Genomic DNA, 17,543 nt, shown 5'->3' on the forward strand with positions numbered 1-17,543 from the left:
CTTTTCCAAGACATGCCATCTTTCCTGAAAACAATTGTACTCACTCCATCATGACCATGATTGTTTACTGACATGTGCTATTTTTGGGTGGTGGAGAGGGTATTAAAATGTCCTATTAGCAGAATTAGGGCTGCCAAGATTAAAGGGCCTAAGAATTTTGTTAGTATTGTTGATTTCTTCCACACACTCATCAATTCCTTGAGAAAGTTATTGCATAAGTTAGATTATTGGGAATGGGAAAATCATATTTGCAATCCAATTTCTCCTTTCCCTCCACAAATTAAATTTCATACCTCTGACATCTGTTAAGTGTTGGGCTGGTTTAAAAAAAAAAAAAAAGTCTCTCTGTTCTAAAGTTTCTTTAACATATGAAAAAAGAGGAAGATAGAGTTTTCTTAAAAACTTCATAGCATACTAGTGTCTATTTGTCTTATTTTTAATACATGAATCTTATGTCTATTCTAATTGAAATTCCTTTTGCTCAAATTATTTCCCTAAACTCTAGGGAACAAGAATGTTTAAAAGTTTCCTCACTTAATAAAATATCTGAAAACTTTTCAATCAATTTTAAGTCTGCAGCAAACCAGCTGCCTTCATAGTAGTTCAGCTGTGCTTTAAAAGTAAATAGTACTTTTGAAAACTGAATTCAGAGTTTTCTATGATCCCATTTCAGTATCCTAAGTAGAAGCTCAATGTTAAAGCAACCCAGTTGACTACCAATGAGCTTATCATGGCCTAGGGCACTGGCAGAAAAAGAATGGGCCATTTCAGAACCAAGTTTTAAGGAATTCGGATACCCCCCTATTAACATCAAGGAAACCTTAAAAAAAGGAAGCAAGATATAAAGTGAATAGAAAAAGAAAATAATCAGAAACTGCAACACTGGCCTTCAACCTTCCCATGACCATTAGCACACCCTAATTTTGTATCTTGGAAATTGTGTTTAAATTCCAGGTGTTTTATTCATACTTTCTGCATGAACCAAGTTAACATATATTCCATTTATAACTTTTAAAAAATACGTTGCTTATTAAGGAATATTTATACAAAAGGTCCCTTTTTCCTTATTTTGTTATTAATGGCCTTTAAAAATATGTGTACATTAGCTTAAAAAAAAAGCGTTGCCATTAAGTGAAGTACTGTGGAATAAATGCAGATGAATCCACTTTCTAAGCACATAACTGCTAGAGGTGGGATTTATGTTTTTGCCAGTGAGTCTTTAGACTGTCCTGCTGTTTACTAAGCAAAATGTTAACCCCAAACAGGTTATGATCTTCATAGTTAAACTTTAAAAAAGAGCATGTGTTTGTGATCTGAATTTACAGCATTTCGAGTGACTTTTCCTTCAATTGCTCTTTTAAGAATCAGTATGAAGATGCACCTAACCGAGAGGACCACCTTTGACTCTGGATAGTTACTCCACATAAGCAGACAAACCCTACCATGTCATACCATACAAACAATTTTAATTGTGTAGTTACAGTCAATAACCACTTCCTAATCAGAATATTTCTGCATAAAGAAAACTGTGATACACTTATAAAAACAGCCAGCTGTAACAAAATAGCTGGTGTTTTCATAGCCATAAACTCATAAAAAAGAAATACACCTTTATACAGAAATTTTATACAGATGTAGCTTTAAAATTGATTGTAAACCAAAGGAAGACACATTGCAAACATCAATTATTTTCACATTAATTGCATAATTTTCTAAGGTGATCTATTAGTTTTATTTACCTAAGCTTATTTGCATGATAGTAAAAATTGCATACAACAATAAGAGTGAAGCTTATAGTATGAATTGCTTGGATAACATAGAGCACTTTTTATAGGCAACTGTGTAAAGCACATTTTCTCTATTTAAAACTTTTAAGACACTTTGTTTTACTGCCCATCAAAATACATTTATAAATAGAAAAGAATCAGTATGGTAACAAGAGAAGCAATATTACATTTAACGGAAACTTCCAAAAAATTAATTACAACATGATGCTGCAGGATCTACAAATAAATAATGAGGACTAAACTGTGTTTCACATTTTCTTTTCATTTAAAAAAAAAAAATCATGTAACAATGAGAATGAAAAAAAAAATTACAGTGAACTTTTATTTCCAAAATAAAAACAAATTTGAATTACGGCAGTGCCATATAATACAAGGCATTTGTTGGCATATGTCATCTTTAAACTGCATTCCACAGTCTATAGTTCTTTTGTAACATACAATAGAGTAACAAACTCTTTTTTTTTTCTTTTAAAATAAGGGGCGAGTTTCCAAAGATCAGTGTGGAGTGTTACAGAAATAATGAAAGGAAGGAAATCATAATCACAGAAGTTATAATGCTTGTTTGCGGCTCCAGAATAATAATAATTTTTTTTTAAAAAAAAATCACTGGTATCATGCTGACGGGGTACACACCTCGGTGCGTTCCCGAGAACACAAATCTGAACTTTTAATACCAAACAATCCTCAATGCTTCACCTGGGGCTGCCGAGCAGTTTGTAAATCAGAGCAAAACATTTAGTGCAGTCTGCATTATCCCTTCTCAACTTTCCTGTTTGTGCAAGCTTCTGAAGATTCATTGGCCAAACCATGAACAACGAAGGTTTCTGAGCGCATACAGGTGGGCTGTCACGGGGTTAGTAAATACCAGTGGCACTGCTGAATGAAAGTAACACTTGATGCCTCAATCTTTCAAGTCGGCGTTAATGTCCGTGTTCCCTTCCACCGCTAGCTCGTCTTCCAGCTTCACCGAGAAAAGGGTGTTCGCGTTTTTGTCTTGCACACCCTCTTCTAAATCCTTCAGCAGCTCCTCCTCTTTGTATTCGGCCACGTCCACCTCCAGGCCGGAGTTGTCCTTCAGTTTGCCGTGGTGCTTGAGATAGTACCGCTGGTTCTGAAAGAACTTGATGATGGTGAACTTGGGCAGGTCCAGCTGGGCGGACAGAGTCTGGATGGCCTCCTCGTCCGGGTACAGGCCGACGTCTTGGATGAAACTCTGGAGGATCCCCAGGGCCTCCACGGAGATCTTTGTGCGCGGCCGCGTCTTCTGGCGGGTGTCGTCCTCGGCCTCGGCCGGGGAGGCCACGGTGGGCTGCCGCGGGGGGAGCCGGGGGCCGGCGGGCTGCTGCGCCTGCGGCTGCGGGGGTGGCGGCGCAGGCTGCTGGGGCTGCGGCGGCGGCGGCTGCGGGAGAAGGAACAGGCGGACAGTCAAACTGCGCTCTCCCGGGTGCGCGCGGGGCAGCTAGACCTACCGAGCGGAGCGCATGGTTGGGGGTGAGCCCACGCCTGGCTTCTTGGATGGGGACAAGGGCTCAGGCCCAAGGCAGGCCAGCGGAAGGACCCACAGCATTCGGAAAAACATCAAAATGATAGGCACTAGGAAGGCAGGACTTGGGTTTGGGGGGCTACTGGGCCGCCTCCTCAGAGGTCACCGGTTAGCCTCCCTAACCTTGATTTTCATTTTCTGTCTGTGCCAGAAGTTTGCACATTATGGGAAGACAAGCAAAGCCAATTATGATATAAATAATTGAGATTTAAAAGGAAGATCGAGAAGGATTTCAAAGGCATTTTAGAAAGGTGAGGTACAGAGCCATGCAAGAAATGTGTTTTGCCTATGTCATCGCGTAGGTAAAACATGGAGCAGGATTCGAAAGTTGTATTTAAATTGCAATCAAAATGGCTAGCCCTCCCCTCTTCTTCAGCATTCTCTTAGGAGTCCGAAGGATTTTTGAGAGGCTGATGTTTGTGAAATTCCCACCAGACAGTCCTGATTTCATGCACAGTGTCTTACCAAATGGCACTAGGCTGACACTGCAAGCTTTTTTTCCTTACGGAAAAATAAAGGTCGAATCCGCCGCTAGTGAATTGTTTTGTCTGTGGTGAATTTGGATGTGATTAGGATTGAAAGTGTACACAGACACTTTTTCATGATTAGTACCTGTATGTGTGCTGTGATTTCCCTACACAAGTATACATTACAAATGGCAATACATGCATGTAACTGTACTCGCTACCCCACACCTCCTATCAGCAAAGCCAATCAACCCGAGTGAGCGGCAAAATATCAGAACATTCATACGGTGCCTACGCAGTTCCTTTTACCCCCTAAGAAGCGATTTTTTAAAAAACGATTTACATTTTTAAACAAGTCCTACTCTTATTACTTAATGTATATCTTCCTCTTTTTTTTTGTTTTTGCTAAACAGTTTTTCAGGCTTTCGGGATTATTTTAGTGCTTGATATCCTCAGGGATTCTCTTTTTCAATTTATCTTGAATACATACTCAGGGATATTTTTCCTAGTGGATGGATAACCCTGTTATTGTTTTTAGCTACATATGTATTTTTCCCCAGCAATACTCAGAAATAATGCAGGTGATTCACCAAAGATATTAGGATTTTAGGACTCTGGAAGGCAATGGCATTTTTCCTTAAAGGAGAAGTTCCCCTTAAATTCAACAAAAACAAGTTAAACAGCTCAAGTTCAATTTCAACATACTTCCTACGCAACTGAGGCCTTAAGAGTGCCTACAAAACACCTGACCCCAGAGTTTTCCAATCTCAATTCACAGGGGAGTTCCCTCCGTCGGGTGAATGGAGACGAGTCCCTTGACACGGCAGCTAAGTACAAGGCTGAGTCTGTTGGCACAGTGGTCTCAGCCCACCACCATGGTCAGGTTGTCCTTTAAAAGTCTGAATATCCCGACCAAGGGAGCAGGTCTTTAAGCCACCCCCTGTCTGTGTCCCTCTCTTTCTGGCAAAGGGAACTTGTGCCCGCTCACCTGAGGAGCAGCACTGAGCCACGGTGCAGGGGTCAGCAGGCCTGGCAAGAAAACGCCTCTAGACTCTCCTTTCCCAAGGGTGGTGGGAGAGGGGCTCTAAAGGAAAGACAAACAGACATGACTCGCCCCTAACCTGTGCTCTGTGAGGGTGTAGGGCATGGGGTGGGCAAACTTTTTGACTCGAGGGCCACAATGGGTTCTTAAACTGGACCGGAGGGCCGGAACAAAAGCATGGATGGAGTGTTTGTGTGAACTAATATAAATTTAAAGTAAACATCATTACATAAAAGGGTACGGTCTTTTTTTTCAATAGTTTTATTCATTTCAAAACGGGCCGGATCTGGCCCGCAGGCTGTAGTTTGCCCACCGCTGGTGTAGGGAGACAGCTGCAAGGTGAAGGAAGGGCCAAGGAGTCGGGAGCAAGATTCCGTTTAGGTTTCCCTCCCCACTTCCTTTTGGACAGAAGCCAATGTATAAAATTGTGATTCTACAAAATCCCCCTACAGAAAACAGCAATCATTCCTTTCCTTGGGTGCAGTTCAGGTATTAGTTTTTTGTATGTTTTTTTTTTTTTTTTTTTTTTTAAGGTGGTGTGTTTTAAATTCTGATTTAAAAAAGAAAATTATGAAGCTCATACACACAAAACAACCCAATTCTAACAAAGACTCACTTGCCAAACAGGAAGTGTAAAAGGGGGTTCCTGCCACTTTGGGGGTGGGGAGTGAAGGAAGAGGAACACAAAACACATGTTGGAAAAAGTGTTAATTTTCCTCTCATCCCCCGGAGCAAGACAGCAGTGTATCACTATCGCTTGCTAAAAAGCCCGTGTGTAGGCTGCTGGGAAGGAGAGAAACACTAATTTCCCTGCTAAGTTTACAGCTCTGTTTGCTTAGTGCCATCTTGAATTGGCCAAGGTAAACGAACCTGAATCTGCTCTGCTGGAACGTGGATGATGTGGGGCGGCCTGTCGCCATGGTGATGTACCGCGTTGCTCTCCTGTTCATATATGGCATCGCGTTCTTGCTGGGGAAGACTGAGGAACCTTCGGATCATGGAGAGGTTCTCCCACAGGGTCCTGTTTTCTGGAGAAGGGTCTTCTTTCCAGCGTAACAGCTCACACAACCACCCCTTAGAGACAAGGGAATAATAGGTCAGCTCATGTGGGCGGGCGGGGGGGAGACTGACAATTTCCATTAGGAGCTTAAAATGGAAAGACCCTGTGAAGTTAATTTTTTTCATAAGCTCAAAATACTCCAATCTGCTTTAAACTATTTTGTTAAACCTCTGAGAAGAGCTGTGGTTGTCAAAAAGACAGGCTCTGTTTCCAATAAACGTTCAGACTGGCATCTTAAAAGAGGGTAATGTTTTTCAGACTCCAAGGGCAAGACCCATTTACCCAGGGCTTTGTGATATGTGAGAAACAGGAGAAAAGCCAAACTGGGTGCGCCTGAGCCTTGCCCAACCTTCTTGTCTGATGAGTGTGTGGCCACCTGCGGTCCTGCGAGTATTTAAGGAGAGTTAGGACAGACTTTTAGAATAGTTATTTAAAAAGGATTTCATAAGTTTGGAATTTTTGTATTAGAAAGGAAATTAGGTATGAATATTTGTGTGTGTGTGAAATAGAGAAGGGATGTGTGCAACTGTGTAAGAACGTTGTCCACTATATAAAGCAAAATGATTATACACTGGGCATTCGAAGAATTCTCAAGGAAGAACTTTCCAGAGAGATAGCGCGGAGTCCTGCTTTTCTGCCTACTGCAGGATACACATGTGATTTGTCAAGCAACCATTTTAACAGGTTTCCTGAGCAAAGAGTGAACTATCAGATTATCAAGAACTGAGTGGTCTAACACAGTCCATTGTCCAACATTTTCTAATCACCATCTCAAACCTCCTTTATCTTGGCTGCCATGATGGGCATAAGGAATGGGGTGGAGAGGAAGCGGGGCATCACACCCAGACCCCCTCCCCCAGCCAAGGCTACCACCCCCAGTTGCTGTGCTGCCTGCTTAGAGCTCAGAGCCACACTCTTTTCTGGAGAAAGGTCTTGGAGTCATCTCACCTGGAGATGCCTGGATAGTTACTCCACTTCCTCCCTGGCCCCCCTGCCCAGGGTGGCCATGCCTGGCTGCCCCAGTGGTTCAAAGTCTCTGTACCTTCAATTTACTGCTGTTTTCCATAGAGGGATTTGTTCTCTAGAGATGACCTTATCTCCCCTTACCTGTGACCCTTTTCCCCTATCCTCCTTGCTCCTTCCAAGTCCCTCACCAAATCACGTGCACCCGACTCCCCATCTCAGGTTCTGCTTTAGGGAACGGGGCCTAAGACACAGGGGCTTCTTGAAAATTTCAACTAAATTAGTTCGATATAAATGGATCAAGTACATTTTCTTTATTATCTGATTTTTAGAACTAGCCAAGGAGAAGGTATTTTTGGCTTTTGTTTTGCTGGTTGTTGTTTTTTTGTTGTTGTTTGTTTGTTTTTAATGTTACCTTTGGAGTGAGAATGGTATGGCTCTTCCTCCCTTTCTTCTCAGCCTGAACCACTGGGGAGAGAATTCTCTTTCCAATTGCAATATATAGTGAGAAGTAGCAAGGTACACTCTCCCCAAAATGGCCTATTTGAGAGATTTTAGAGAGAACTGAGACATTAGCTTCCAAGGCCCATCTACGAACCAGCCAAGGGTGACTGCTGCTAACCCACAGGAGACCTACCAATTTTTCTGAGAGAGCTTTGATTCTCTACTCAACAGGTCTTTTAATTAAACAAGTATGTACATGGGGACAGTCATGCAATCATGCACTCATTCAATGCTACCGAACACATAATAATTCCAGGCTAAAAGAGTAGCCAGTAAACTGAAGATGTGCCTAAAAGAATATTAGCTAAGTGAAAAATAAGAATGCTGATAACAGTGTCATTGAACACACTTCTCTTCTAACCTTGGCAATCCTATGTTTATTTTCAGAATAATATGACATGTCATATTTTAGCTCTATGTTTGTACATTATTGACTAGAAAACTATATTCCAGTATTTGAAATATTTGAGACCCTGAAGATGATTATTTAGTGCTTCCTAGCAAATATTTGCTGTCTAGAGTAAGCCACGAAAATATATTTTCCTACATCTAAGCTATTTCTTTACACTTTACCTCTAAGTTTTCATGCTGTGATGGTTTTAGATGTATCTTCCCGTAAGTCGGAATATTAACTACTAGAGGCCTGGTGCATGAAATTCATGCACTGGTAGGATCCCTAGCCGGCCAGGGCCTTCCTCCCTTCCCCTGGCTGGCCCGCCCCCTGGTCAAACTACGGTCGAGGGGACAATTTGCATACTATGCTTTTATTTTATAGGATGCTACTTTCCTCCTCCTTGTCTTCATTCTTTGGCTATGTCAATTGACACCTGCCCCCATGCCTAAACACAGCAAATACTACAATTTTATTTATCTTTCAAGAGATGTTAGAAGGTTCATAAAGATGCTGTTTTGGGTTTTTTTACTTACTAGTAGCTAGTCTTACATTATTGCAGTAAGTGCTCAACATTGAGATTCTAAGAATTAAAAAAAAACACACTAATGCTTGCAACTAAAAATTGCTAAAAGTTAAATTAAGAACGATTCATGTAAGAAAAGCTTCTTGGAGAGAGCTGAAAACTCCAATAATTTTCAAATCCTTTAGAAACTTTTTCATGCCGAGATCAGTTAGCACTTGCATATATATGTGAAAAAAAAACATGTGGATCACAGATGTTCTCTGGAAAAGAAAATCATTAGTTCTTTTAAAATGGCTAATAATGATAGCTAATTCCTAAACAATCACATTCACGCTGGTTTCACAAATATTTCAGAAAAAGAGCCCCGACTCATTCAACAAATATTTGCTCATATTGTCACTTGTGTGTCTCTGTACTTACGAGACAGACCCTTATTTTTATTAATTGCCTATGACTAACATAACATTTCCAGTAGTTTGCTATTAACCTCTGCCCTTAAATAATACTTCTAATTCCTTATCTAAAAATAATTTGATGAATTATAAGTCTGAAGCATGTCTCTGCTAGCCTTTCAAGAAACACGGTCATTTAAAGAGACTGAAATCAGATGCTTCTTAGAAAAATATTTAACAGTGCAGCTGGGAACTGTTAGTTCTACAAGGATATTCCAAAAAAACAAAGGGGGGGGGGGGGGCGGGGGTCCTTTCCTTGATGTGCGTATCTCTTAAAAAGTAATGGAAAACAGATATTCTGACATGCCAGTTCTCTGTCAGCAGAGAAAATAATCTGGCTCATCCCCAATTCACACCGGCAAAGTAAGATTAATGTTTCTAATACTATTTAAATGCCTTGGAATATTCTGACTACCTCAAAATCTATGGATTGAGATTCTATTAATGATGACAGTCATCTAATCTGTGTTTTGCAGAAAGTGGCTAAAAAAGCCAAATGCTTTCTAACCTTTTTCTAGATCACTTTTCCGTAAGTGTTATTGTTAGAGCATATAAATTTGGGAAGAAAATGAACATGTCAGAATATCTGTAATATTTAGCAAATAAAAAATATTGATTCCCCTAAGCACTGTATAGGCTTTTAAATGATAAATTTATAGATTTACTTGGTAGAGGGGAGACAAGGAATGAAATGAAGCACTATGTTGCAAAATGTGAACATAATTACATTTTTAAGAGAGGTCTCTGAGACTTGAGATATTAAAAGACCATAGGCCGGGGTAGGAAACTACTCTCAAAATTAAATTCAATGACAACTGTTCCAAACAGTGGAAAAGAGAGAAGATTAAAAGCCTTCAAATAATGATACTGATCCATTCTCAGGAAACCAAAATGGCACAAGGAACAACCTACACTTTAAATGTAGTAAATTTGCCAAGCAACATTACACTGCATATAAAAAGGGCAAAATATAAACAGTAGCCACATGTAAATAAATTAGTAAAACTTTCAGGATGTTACTACTTTTCAAACTGACAAAGTTTAATTTGACACCTTCTGTTCTAAACCCTTTGTTTCTATTCAAAATCACGCCTTGAGCTGTTGCTATCAATCACAGAGCTCCCCCCTATTACTTAAAAAAACTGGCATGGACCCTGAATAAGCTGAAAATGCCATGCAGATGAATTCTGAGATAATATGTTCAAACCTGTTATATACAACACAAATCCTGTAAAGTTATGTATTGTAAACCTACATTTATTGAGAACTAAAAGTCTTAAATCCATCTGCCACAAAGGAAATACTGTTATGTACTTTATAGTAACCAAGAACCATCTGCAAATGTCTAGCCACCGTAAGCAAGGAAAGGGTGCAATGGATGCTAATGCTAAGACTGCACGGAATAACATTCTTTTGACTGGATTTGGTTAGGGGTCTATTAAAGAAATATAAAATCAAGGGGGGAAAAAGGAAGAAAAGGAAGAGAGAAAATGCAGAGTGAATGCCAAACCAGTACTGCAAAAAAAGCAAAACAAACTCAATGACAACACAATGGCAATTTATTATGGTCCATGAAGCACACGACTGTATGCTCATTTTAAAGGAAAAATTAGCAGTTCTAAACTCAATATTCTAATGATGTGCTTTACTGACAGAATCTTGTTGTACCACATTTAAATAAAAATCCTGGCACCTTCTTCGCTCAGCTGCTAATTTCCAACCAAACTCAACCTCTGATTTCCATTCTAGTCAGAACAGTTACTTCAAGTCAATTCACTTCTAACATTTTAACGGATAAGGGGTGCACGATGATTTTCATGTAGTCAGGAAAGGAACCTCATTTCACGAATGAATTTATTGTACCTATAGCATCCCACATAAAAAGAGAAACCTTTCAAGGCCTGGCCTGTGATAAAGCTGGGAGCATGCAACACAGTTAGTTTTCCAGGGGAAAATAGACTTCCCATATTCTCTGAGGAAAAAAGTCATTTAATACAATATACAGATATGTATATATGATCATTCTATACATATACATTTTGAACCCAAGAGCTTTAAAAAGAGAAAGAAAATGACAAATAATTCTTGCTACAACTAAGAAGGAAAATACATTTAAAAAACAGAATGGTAATTTGAGTTCTAAAAAGCAAAACATTTTATAGTCTGTATTTACTCCCCCCTCCCAATCTTTTATGTGTTATTTGCAGAAGTATTTCTTTCCAATCTCTTGGGTTCATCGCATAATAATATATGATATTAAAAGAAATCAATCTAAATAGGGAGCTTTTTGATACAAACATTTTAGTGGAAAGCATGAATTACATTTTAGCAAGTAGTAGGAACAAGGATTAAGTACATAATCCATTAAACAGTACTTCTAGCACACAAAAAAATCAGCATTGTAGACTAAACTGCACCAGGCATTTTGAATGAGTACATTCTGAACAACAACTAACTATAAAACTAGCAAATTATCATTCAGCAAATAATGTTCCACTTTTAAAAGAACCTGTAAGTGTTACTTATGCTAATGAAGATAGTTTTTAATCTGCCCACAAACATGCTAATAGAGGGCAATTTTTTTTTTTTTTTACAAAGCTGTCGGCACTCAAGGGTAATTTCATATCAATGTTCTATCAGCTGGGGGGGGGGGGGGGGGCGCGGCGGTCTGGGTTCTAATAGAGTTACTAATTCTTTCACCTTTAGAATAAAGGTTTAAAGATACCACAAAAGGGACCAATGATGTTTAAGCCACCCCTTTAACATTCCAGAAGAATTCCATTTTCACACTTTTTATGCTTTATACACACTCTGCCTCAAATGTAGTGTTAAAATATACTACTTCTTCAGGGGCCCCAACATAGACACACAAGGCCTAATGGAGGTACAACCCCACTTCCAGGCCCGAGGCCTGGAGGCTTCACACATGAACTTTAACCTGCTTTGGAGAACAATCATAACACTTTGAACAGTGAGAAACAAAACAGTGGCAAAGCAATACTGAAAGCATTTTAAATTATTTACTAGGTTAAAAGGGTGAAATGATACTTTAAATACATCAAATTTCATCATCTAGGCCATTTTTTGGTGGCAAAGTGGTATTGATCTTTCCAAATGCTTAAAATTAACTATTTTCCAGAAGGTCATTATTTGATTAAAGGCATTAAAGTTGAGGGCAAGAAGCGATGCACTTTTTCTTCTTCCCCATTCAAATCATCATGTAATTTAATAAAAGCCATCCCATCATGTCCCGTAATAAAAACGCTTCTCTTAAGATATTGTTCTTTACCTAACATATTAACCTTTAAATGCTATGAAGTTCTTTAGAAGAAAACCTTTGCAAAAGCAGATCATTCTATAACATAATGAGAGGCCAACCTATTAACATTAATAAAGATACATGTTCTCCTCTGTGGAATTAGCAGGAAATACATTAATCTTTCTCTCCAGTTTAATAACTCTACACTGTGTATTGCAAAGAGAATTTCAGCAGGTCTGCAAGCAACTTTTTCTGCTTTGTTAACACTGGTCTTATTACAGAAAACCCGGGAAATAAATTTGAACAGCGAAGTACTAGTAGATGCATTTCCCATTCTGAAAGTAGCACATTAACATCCCCATTATTCAAAGATGGGTTTTAAAAAGAAATGTATTTAAAGAATATATATATATACATATATATATATGTGTATATGTTATATATATGTATATATATGTATACACACACATATATATATAGAGAGAGAGAGATGTGATTCCTAGAGAAAGCACATATATATTACATATATATATATATATATATATATATATATATATATATATAAAATCTATTTATTTTCAAAGTATGGTTTCTAATACTTGTATTTGCTAAAAAGAAAGAAAATCATGTACTCTCTTCAATTATTACTGTTTTTAAACTTCTAAACTATTTCTGTTTTAAACTCTCTCCAGACTCCACAGTTTATGTAAGGGACTATATATCTTAGCCAAAAATCTGTGGGTTTCCATATTGTGGTAATAAGAGGACATAAAACGGCTCTCCACACATTTCTCATTTGAGTAAAGTTTTGCCATTTTGTTTTTCATAGATTAAAAAACATATCTACCAGAGTTTCTGGAGGTTATAAAAAAGAAACGTTTATACAATCTGGGTGAAAGCTCCCTTTAAAATTTAGCGAATTTAGAAGGAATATTCAGAATCATTAGCAAATCGTATGTTTTTCAATTTTGCTTAAAATTTAAGTCAAAACAAGAAAATCATTCATCTGCCATGGTTTTTTTTCTTTTCTACCTTCTCACAGCCACTGACTTTGGGGCACACATAAATATGGAGGCTTTGTTTTCTTCTGCTATAAACTGTGCCATAGCAAGATGATCAGATGACAATCTGGTCAGAGTAGATAAAAATGGTTCTTGCTTAAAACATTTTTCAGGCGAGGAGAATCTCATGTTTAAAGAATATTTTCAGGAGGGAGATTCTGAGAAGTGAATGAAGATAAAAGTATGACATTCTCAACAACGTATTAAACTACCTAGCAAGAAAAGAATCTCTTAATCTGACTGAAATAAAGAACTTCCCCCCCCCCCCAAAGCCTTAAATTTTTAAAACATTCAACTTGGAAAATAACTTAAAAGTTTATTTTTTTCATATATTTCAAGCCTAATTTTGAGATGGTTTATTCAAAGCTTAGCCAAAACTGATTCTAGCTTACGTGTTTAACTTGAATATAGTTTCTGCAAATGAATTGCTTGGGTTTTTTTCTCTCAATCTGAGATGTATTTTTGACATTTCATAAATTTCAGTGATATGATTCTGTCTTATTTAACATTTATACACTGGGCCTTAAAATCTTACTTAAGATTTTATTCTCTCTTCGTTCTTCAAAGCTGGTGTCATTAGAAAATTCAATACTCCCAAGGTTCATGCTATATTTTCATCAGTTTTAGCCTCCAGTTCTATCATAACCGTCTGCTTCTTTCCACCCTGCTCACCACTGTCTCGTCCGTGCTGGGGCACCTCTCCCTTGAATGATGTTCTTCGGCACCACACATTTTTAAATTGCTTCCCATGGATAATTCTTTTGCTTTCTGAACAAGAAACGTTTAAGTAATCATTCCTTTTCCTCTCAATGTAGGGGGGAGAAAATACACTAATGATGACTGGAGCTTTGATGAAGAATGAGAGAACAAGTGCTATTATATAGAGTTGTGATTCCTAGAAAAAGCACATAAATATGATGTCTGATTTAGTCTCTGGAACTTCCTAATAGGGACAGGCACAGGTTTAACTCAGCATTTTTAGATTCCATTAGCCATCTTTGAGGTGCCCTTACAAACAGATGCTAGGATGAAAATCACTGCTCTGGTCTTCTCTCAAACTGCTGCTCACAAGGGAACCCCATTATAGAGAACACACGTGCATAGTCCCTAGACCTGCACCCAAGTTCCTCCCAATCACACTCGTGTTCTGATTTACTGGCCTATTTCTTGGCTGGTGCCCAACACCTCCCCACATTCTATTCTCTTCAACAGCAAAGCCCTTTCTCCTTTTTTTCTGCCCATCCAAACACTACCTTCTCCTTCAAGTCCTGCTCAGTCACCTCCATAGAGCATTGATGTCTGTGGACTTGAGTACATTTCCTTTCTGAGCTTTAGATCCTCCTCTACAAAGTGCGGATAACAGTATCAATCTCACTGTTAATCTCAAGATTGTGGCTGAAACAATACATTCGCCCCAGGGCGTAGTCCGTGATATACACAACAAGGGTTGATGAGCTTAACTGAATGAAGCACTTGCCTTAAATGGCTCACAGTATATTTGGGAAGACCTGGTTTTAGTTTTTGCCCATTGAGTATGATGTTCGCTGCAGGTCTGTCATTTATGGCCTTTATTATGTTGAGATAGGCTCCCTCTATTCCCACTTTGCTGAGAGTTTTTTTTTTTTTTTTAAATCAAAAATGGGTGTTGGATTTTGTTCAAGGCTTTTTCTTCGTCTGTTGATATGATTATGTCATTTTTGTCTCTCAATTTGTTTATGTGATCTATCACATTTATTGATTTGCAAATATTGTACCAGCCTTGCATCCCTGGAATAAATCCCACTTGATCTTGGTGTATGATCTTTTTAATGTATTGCCGGATGTGATTTGCTAATATTTTGTTGAGGATTTTAGCATCTATGTTCATCAGGGATATTGGCCTGTAATTCTTTCTTTGGAGTGTCTTTATCTGGTTTTAGATTTAGGATAATGCTGGCCTCATAAAAAGAGCTTGGGAGTGTTCCTTTTTCTGATTTTTTGGAATAATTTGAGGAATATAGGTGTTAGTTGTTCTTGGAATATTTGGTAAAACTCCTCTGTGAAGCCACCTAGACCAGAGTTTTTGTTTGCTGGAAGTTTTTTGATTACTGCTTCTATTTCATCAGTTGTTATCAGCCTATTCACGTTTTCTGATTCTTCCTGATTCAGTTTTGGGAGATTCTATTTTTCAGGAAGACCTAACATTAAAAAAATACCTATTTAGTGCAAGGCAGTACGTGATAAGCATCAATGATGGGAGACATTAAGTGGGACCCAGGTGGAGGGGAAGAAGAGATGTGCTGGGGTGGTCAAGGAAGTTCTTACTGGTAAAGAGTGGTATTGGCTTGGCTTTGAAGAAAGGGCGCTATTTGGAGTGGGCAGGGTAATGAAACTGGGAGTGAGATGAATTCGCATTTGCTAGGAAAAATACATAGACCAGTTGGTTTTGAACTGACTATGCCTACAACTCTTTTGCAATTGCTCTTTACCATACTTTCCTGAGAATACAGCTTAATTCCTGCGACCTTACCTACTCTATATGCTATATGTCTCAACTCTATTTGTGAAGAAAGCCTGGGTATTAATTTGAATTCCTATTCTACTACTGACAAGCCCCCTGAACTTTGGTCAAATTACTCAAGTTCTCTAGACCTCAATTTTCTTCTCTATATAATGGGGACAATTGTACCACCAGTCACACAAGGTTGTGAGAATTAAGGTATAATTCATGCAAAGGGCTTGGCACAACATTGATGAATGTTAGCAATTATTATTTCTACTACTTTTGCCCTTATCACAAAGATAATCCAAAGGAATTGGAATACCTATGGAATTAAAATTAATTCAATTACCACATCCCAACCTGAACCCAGTATTTTCCTCCCACAAACTAGTTTCTCCTCCTGTGTAGTTTAACTCAATTAACAGTATCACCACCCACCCAGTCACCTGTGCTGAAAGGCTGTTATTTGAAGTACGAATTGGTATAATCTTTCTGAAGGGCACTGTGAAAATGTTGAATGTAGAAATGTCTGGCAAGCACCTTTAAAACACAAATGCCTTTCTTTTGATCCAATAATTCAACTTCTGAAAATTTATCCTAAAGAAATGATCATTAAAGATGTATACAAATTATTAAACTATAATGATGCTCACATTAGCATTATTTGTGATAGCAAAAGTTAAATGTAACTTAAATTCACCTCAATTGGGAATTCAAAGGTATGTATATCTTATGAATTAACGAATGTAAGACATATTATAAGCACATACCACATATATATGTAGTCATGTTTAACTTAGCCTATCGAACTTCTTGATCAGTAAATATACTGGTTTAATTAAGCTTACTTGACCCCCGTAGCCATATCTGAGATGTGTGTATATATATATACATTACATATAGAGAGAGGGAACGTAAATTAGGCTCTCTCTCAGTATTGGGATTTGGGGTATTTTTATATTCTTCCTTATGCTTGACATTTTTTACTTTTTTCTATGGTGACCATATACTGTTTTTTAATTTTAAAAACTAGGAAACCACCTTGGCCAGAGTAGGTCACTGGGTTGGAGTGTTGTCCTGCACACAGAAAGGCTACAGGTTTGATTCCCGGTCAGGGCACATGCCTAGGTTGAGGGTTTGGTCTGCAGTGTGGCATGAATGAGAGGTGACCAATGGATGCTTCTCTCTAAAAAAAAATCACTAAACATATCCTCAGGTGAGGATTAAAAAATAAATAGCAAACAGTTTCAATTAAAAATCTGATTTTTCTTTCCTATCTCCTCCATAAAGGAACAATGATGAATTCCACTCCTTCAGAACCTCTCCTGCATGTGTTCCTTCTTTTCCATTCCTACTGCTCTGGTCCAGGCCCTGGGAATTTCTTCCATGAACTAATCAATGCTGAGGGGTTTTTTTAGTTCACTCCACCCCCATGTGTGCTATCTGAGTTACAGTACAAACAAATGCCAACACAAACAGCCCTTTGAGTGGCACACTCTTCACTTTCCTTCACCCAAGGGGCTGGGAGACCCCTGAGGCTCACACTCCCATGAGTGGGTGTTAAAATTGTAACAAAAGATTCCTGCAACACTAAAGTGGCAGTAAGTTGGGGGGACAGAGAAAGATATAAGAATGACACAATCTGGGCCAGTTTAGTGATAATAAACTATACTCCTCTGTAATTCCTGAGGATATCATGGACAGTAGCGAAGTCCAACAACTCATTCATAATGCTGGTGTTGTTTGTCAAAGAACTAAGATTCAAACTGAGCTCAGCTTACTAGGTTTAAGGAGGCAAGGAAACACTATTAAAGCTTCTGTCAAAGGCAAATATATTGAATTATTTAAAGGAGAAGCTTAGCCCTAACTGGTTTGGCTCAGTGGATAGAGCATCAGCCTGTGGACTCAAGGGTCCCAGGTTCGATTCCGGTCAAGGGCATGTACCTTGGTTGCAGGCACATTCCCAGTAGGGAGTATGCAGGAGGCACCTGATTGATGTTCCTGAC

The 17,543-nt window shown here is 38.5% G+C and overlaps 1 protein-coding gene across 1 annotated transcript in view; it reads right to left on the reverse strand.

The window, feature by feature from the left end:
* Positions 1-1,448: 1,448 nt before the first annotated feature.
* Positions 1,449-17,543, reverse strand: part of SATB1 (SATB homeobox 1) — an 80,322-nt gene continuing 64,227 nt past the window's right edge. The window contains exons 10-12 of the mRNA XM_081106002.1: positions 5,710-5,913; positions 4,786-4,881; positions 1,449-3,186 (exon numbers count right to left, since the gene is read on the reverse strand). Of these exons, the coding sequence (XP_080962128.1) occupies positions 2,689-3,186; positions 4,786-4,881; positions 5,710-5,913 (798 nt within the window). The 3' untranslated portion in view covers positions 1,449-2,688. The remainder of the gene's footprint in view (positions 3,187-4,785; positions 4,882-5,709; positions 5,914-17,543) is intronic.

Source organism: Myotis nattereri (assembly GCF_964212035.1).
Source record: "Myotis nattereri genome assembly, chromosome: 14".
Classification (NCBI taxonomy): Eukaryota; Metazoa; Chordata; class Mammalia; order Chiroptera; family Vespertilionidae; genus Myotis; species Myotis nattereri.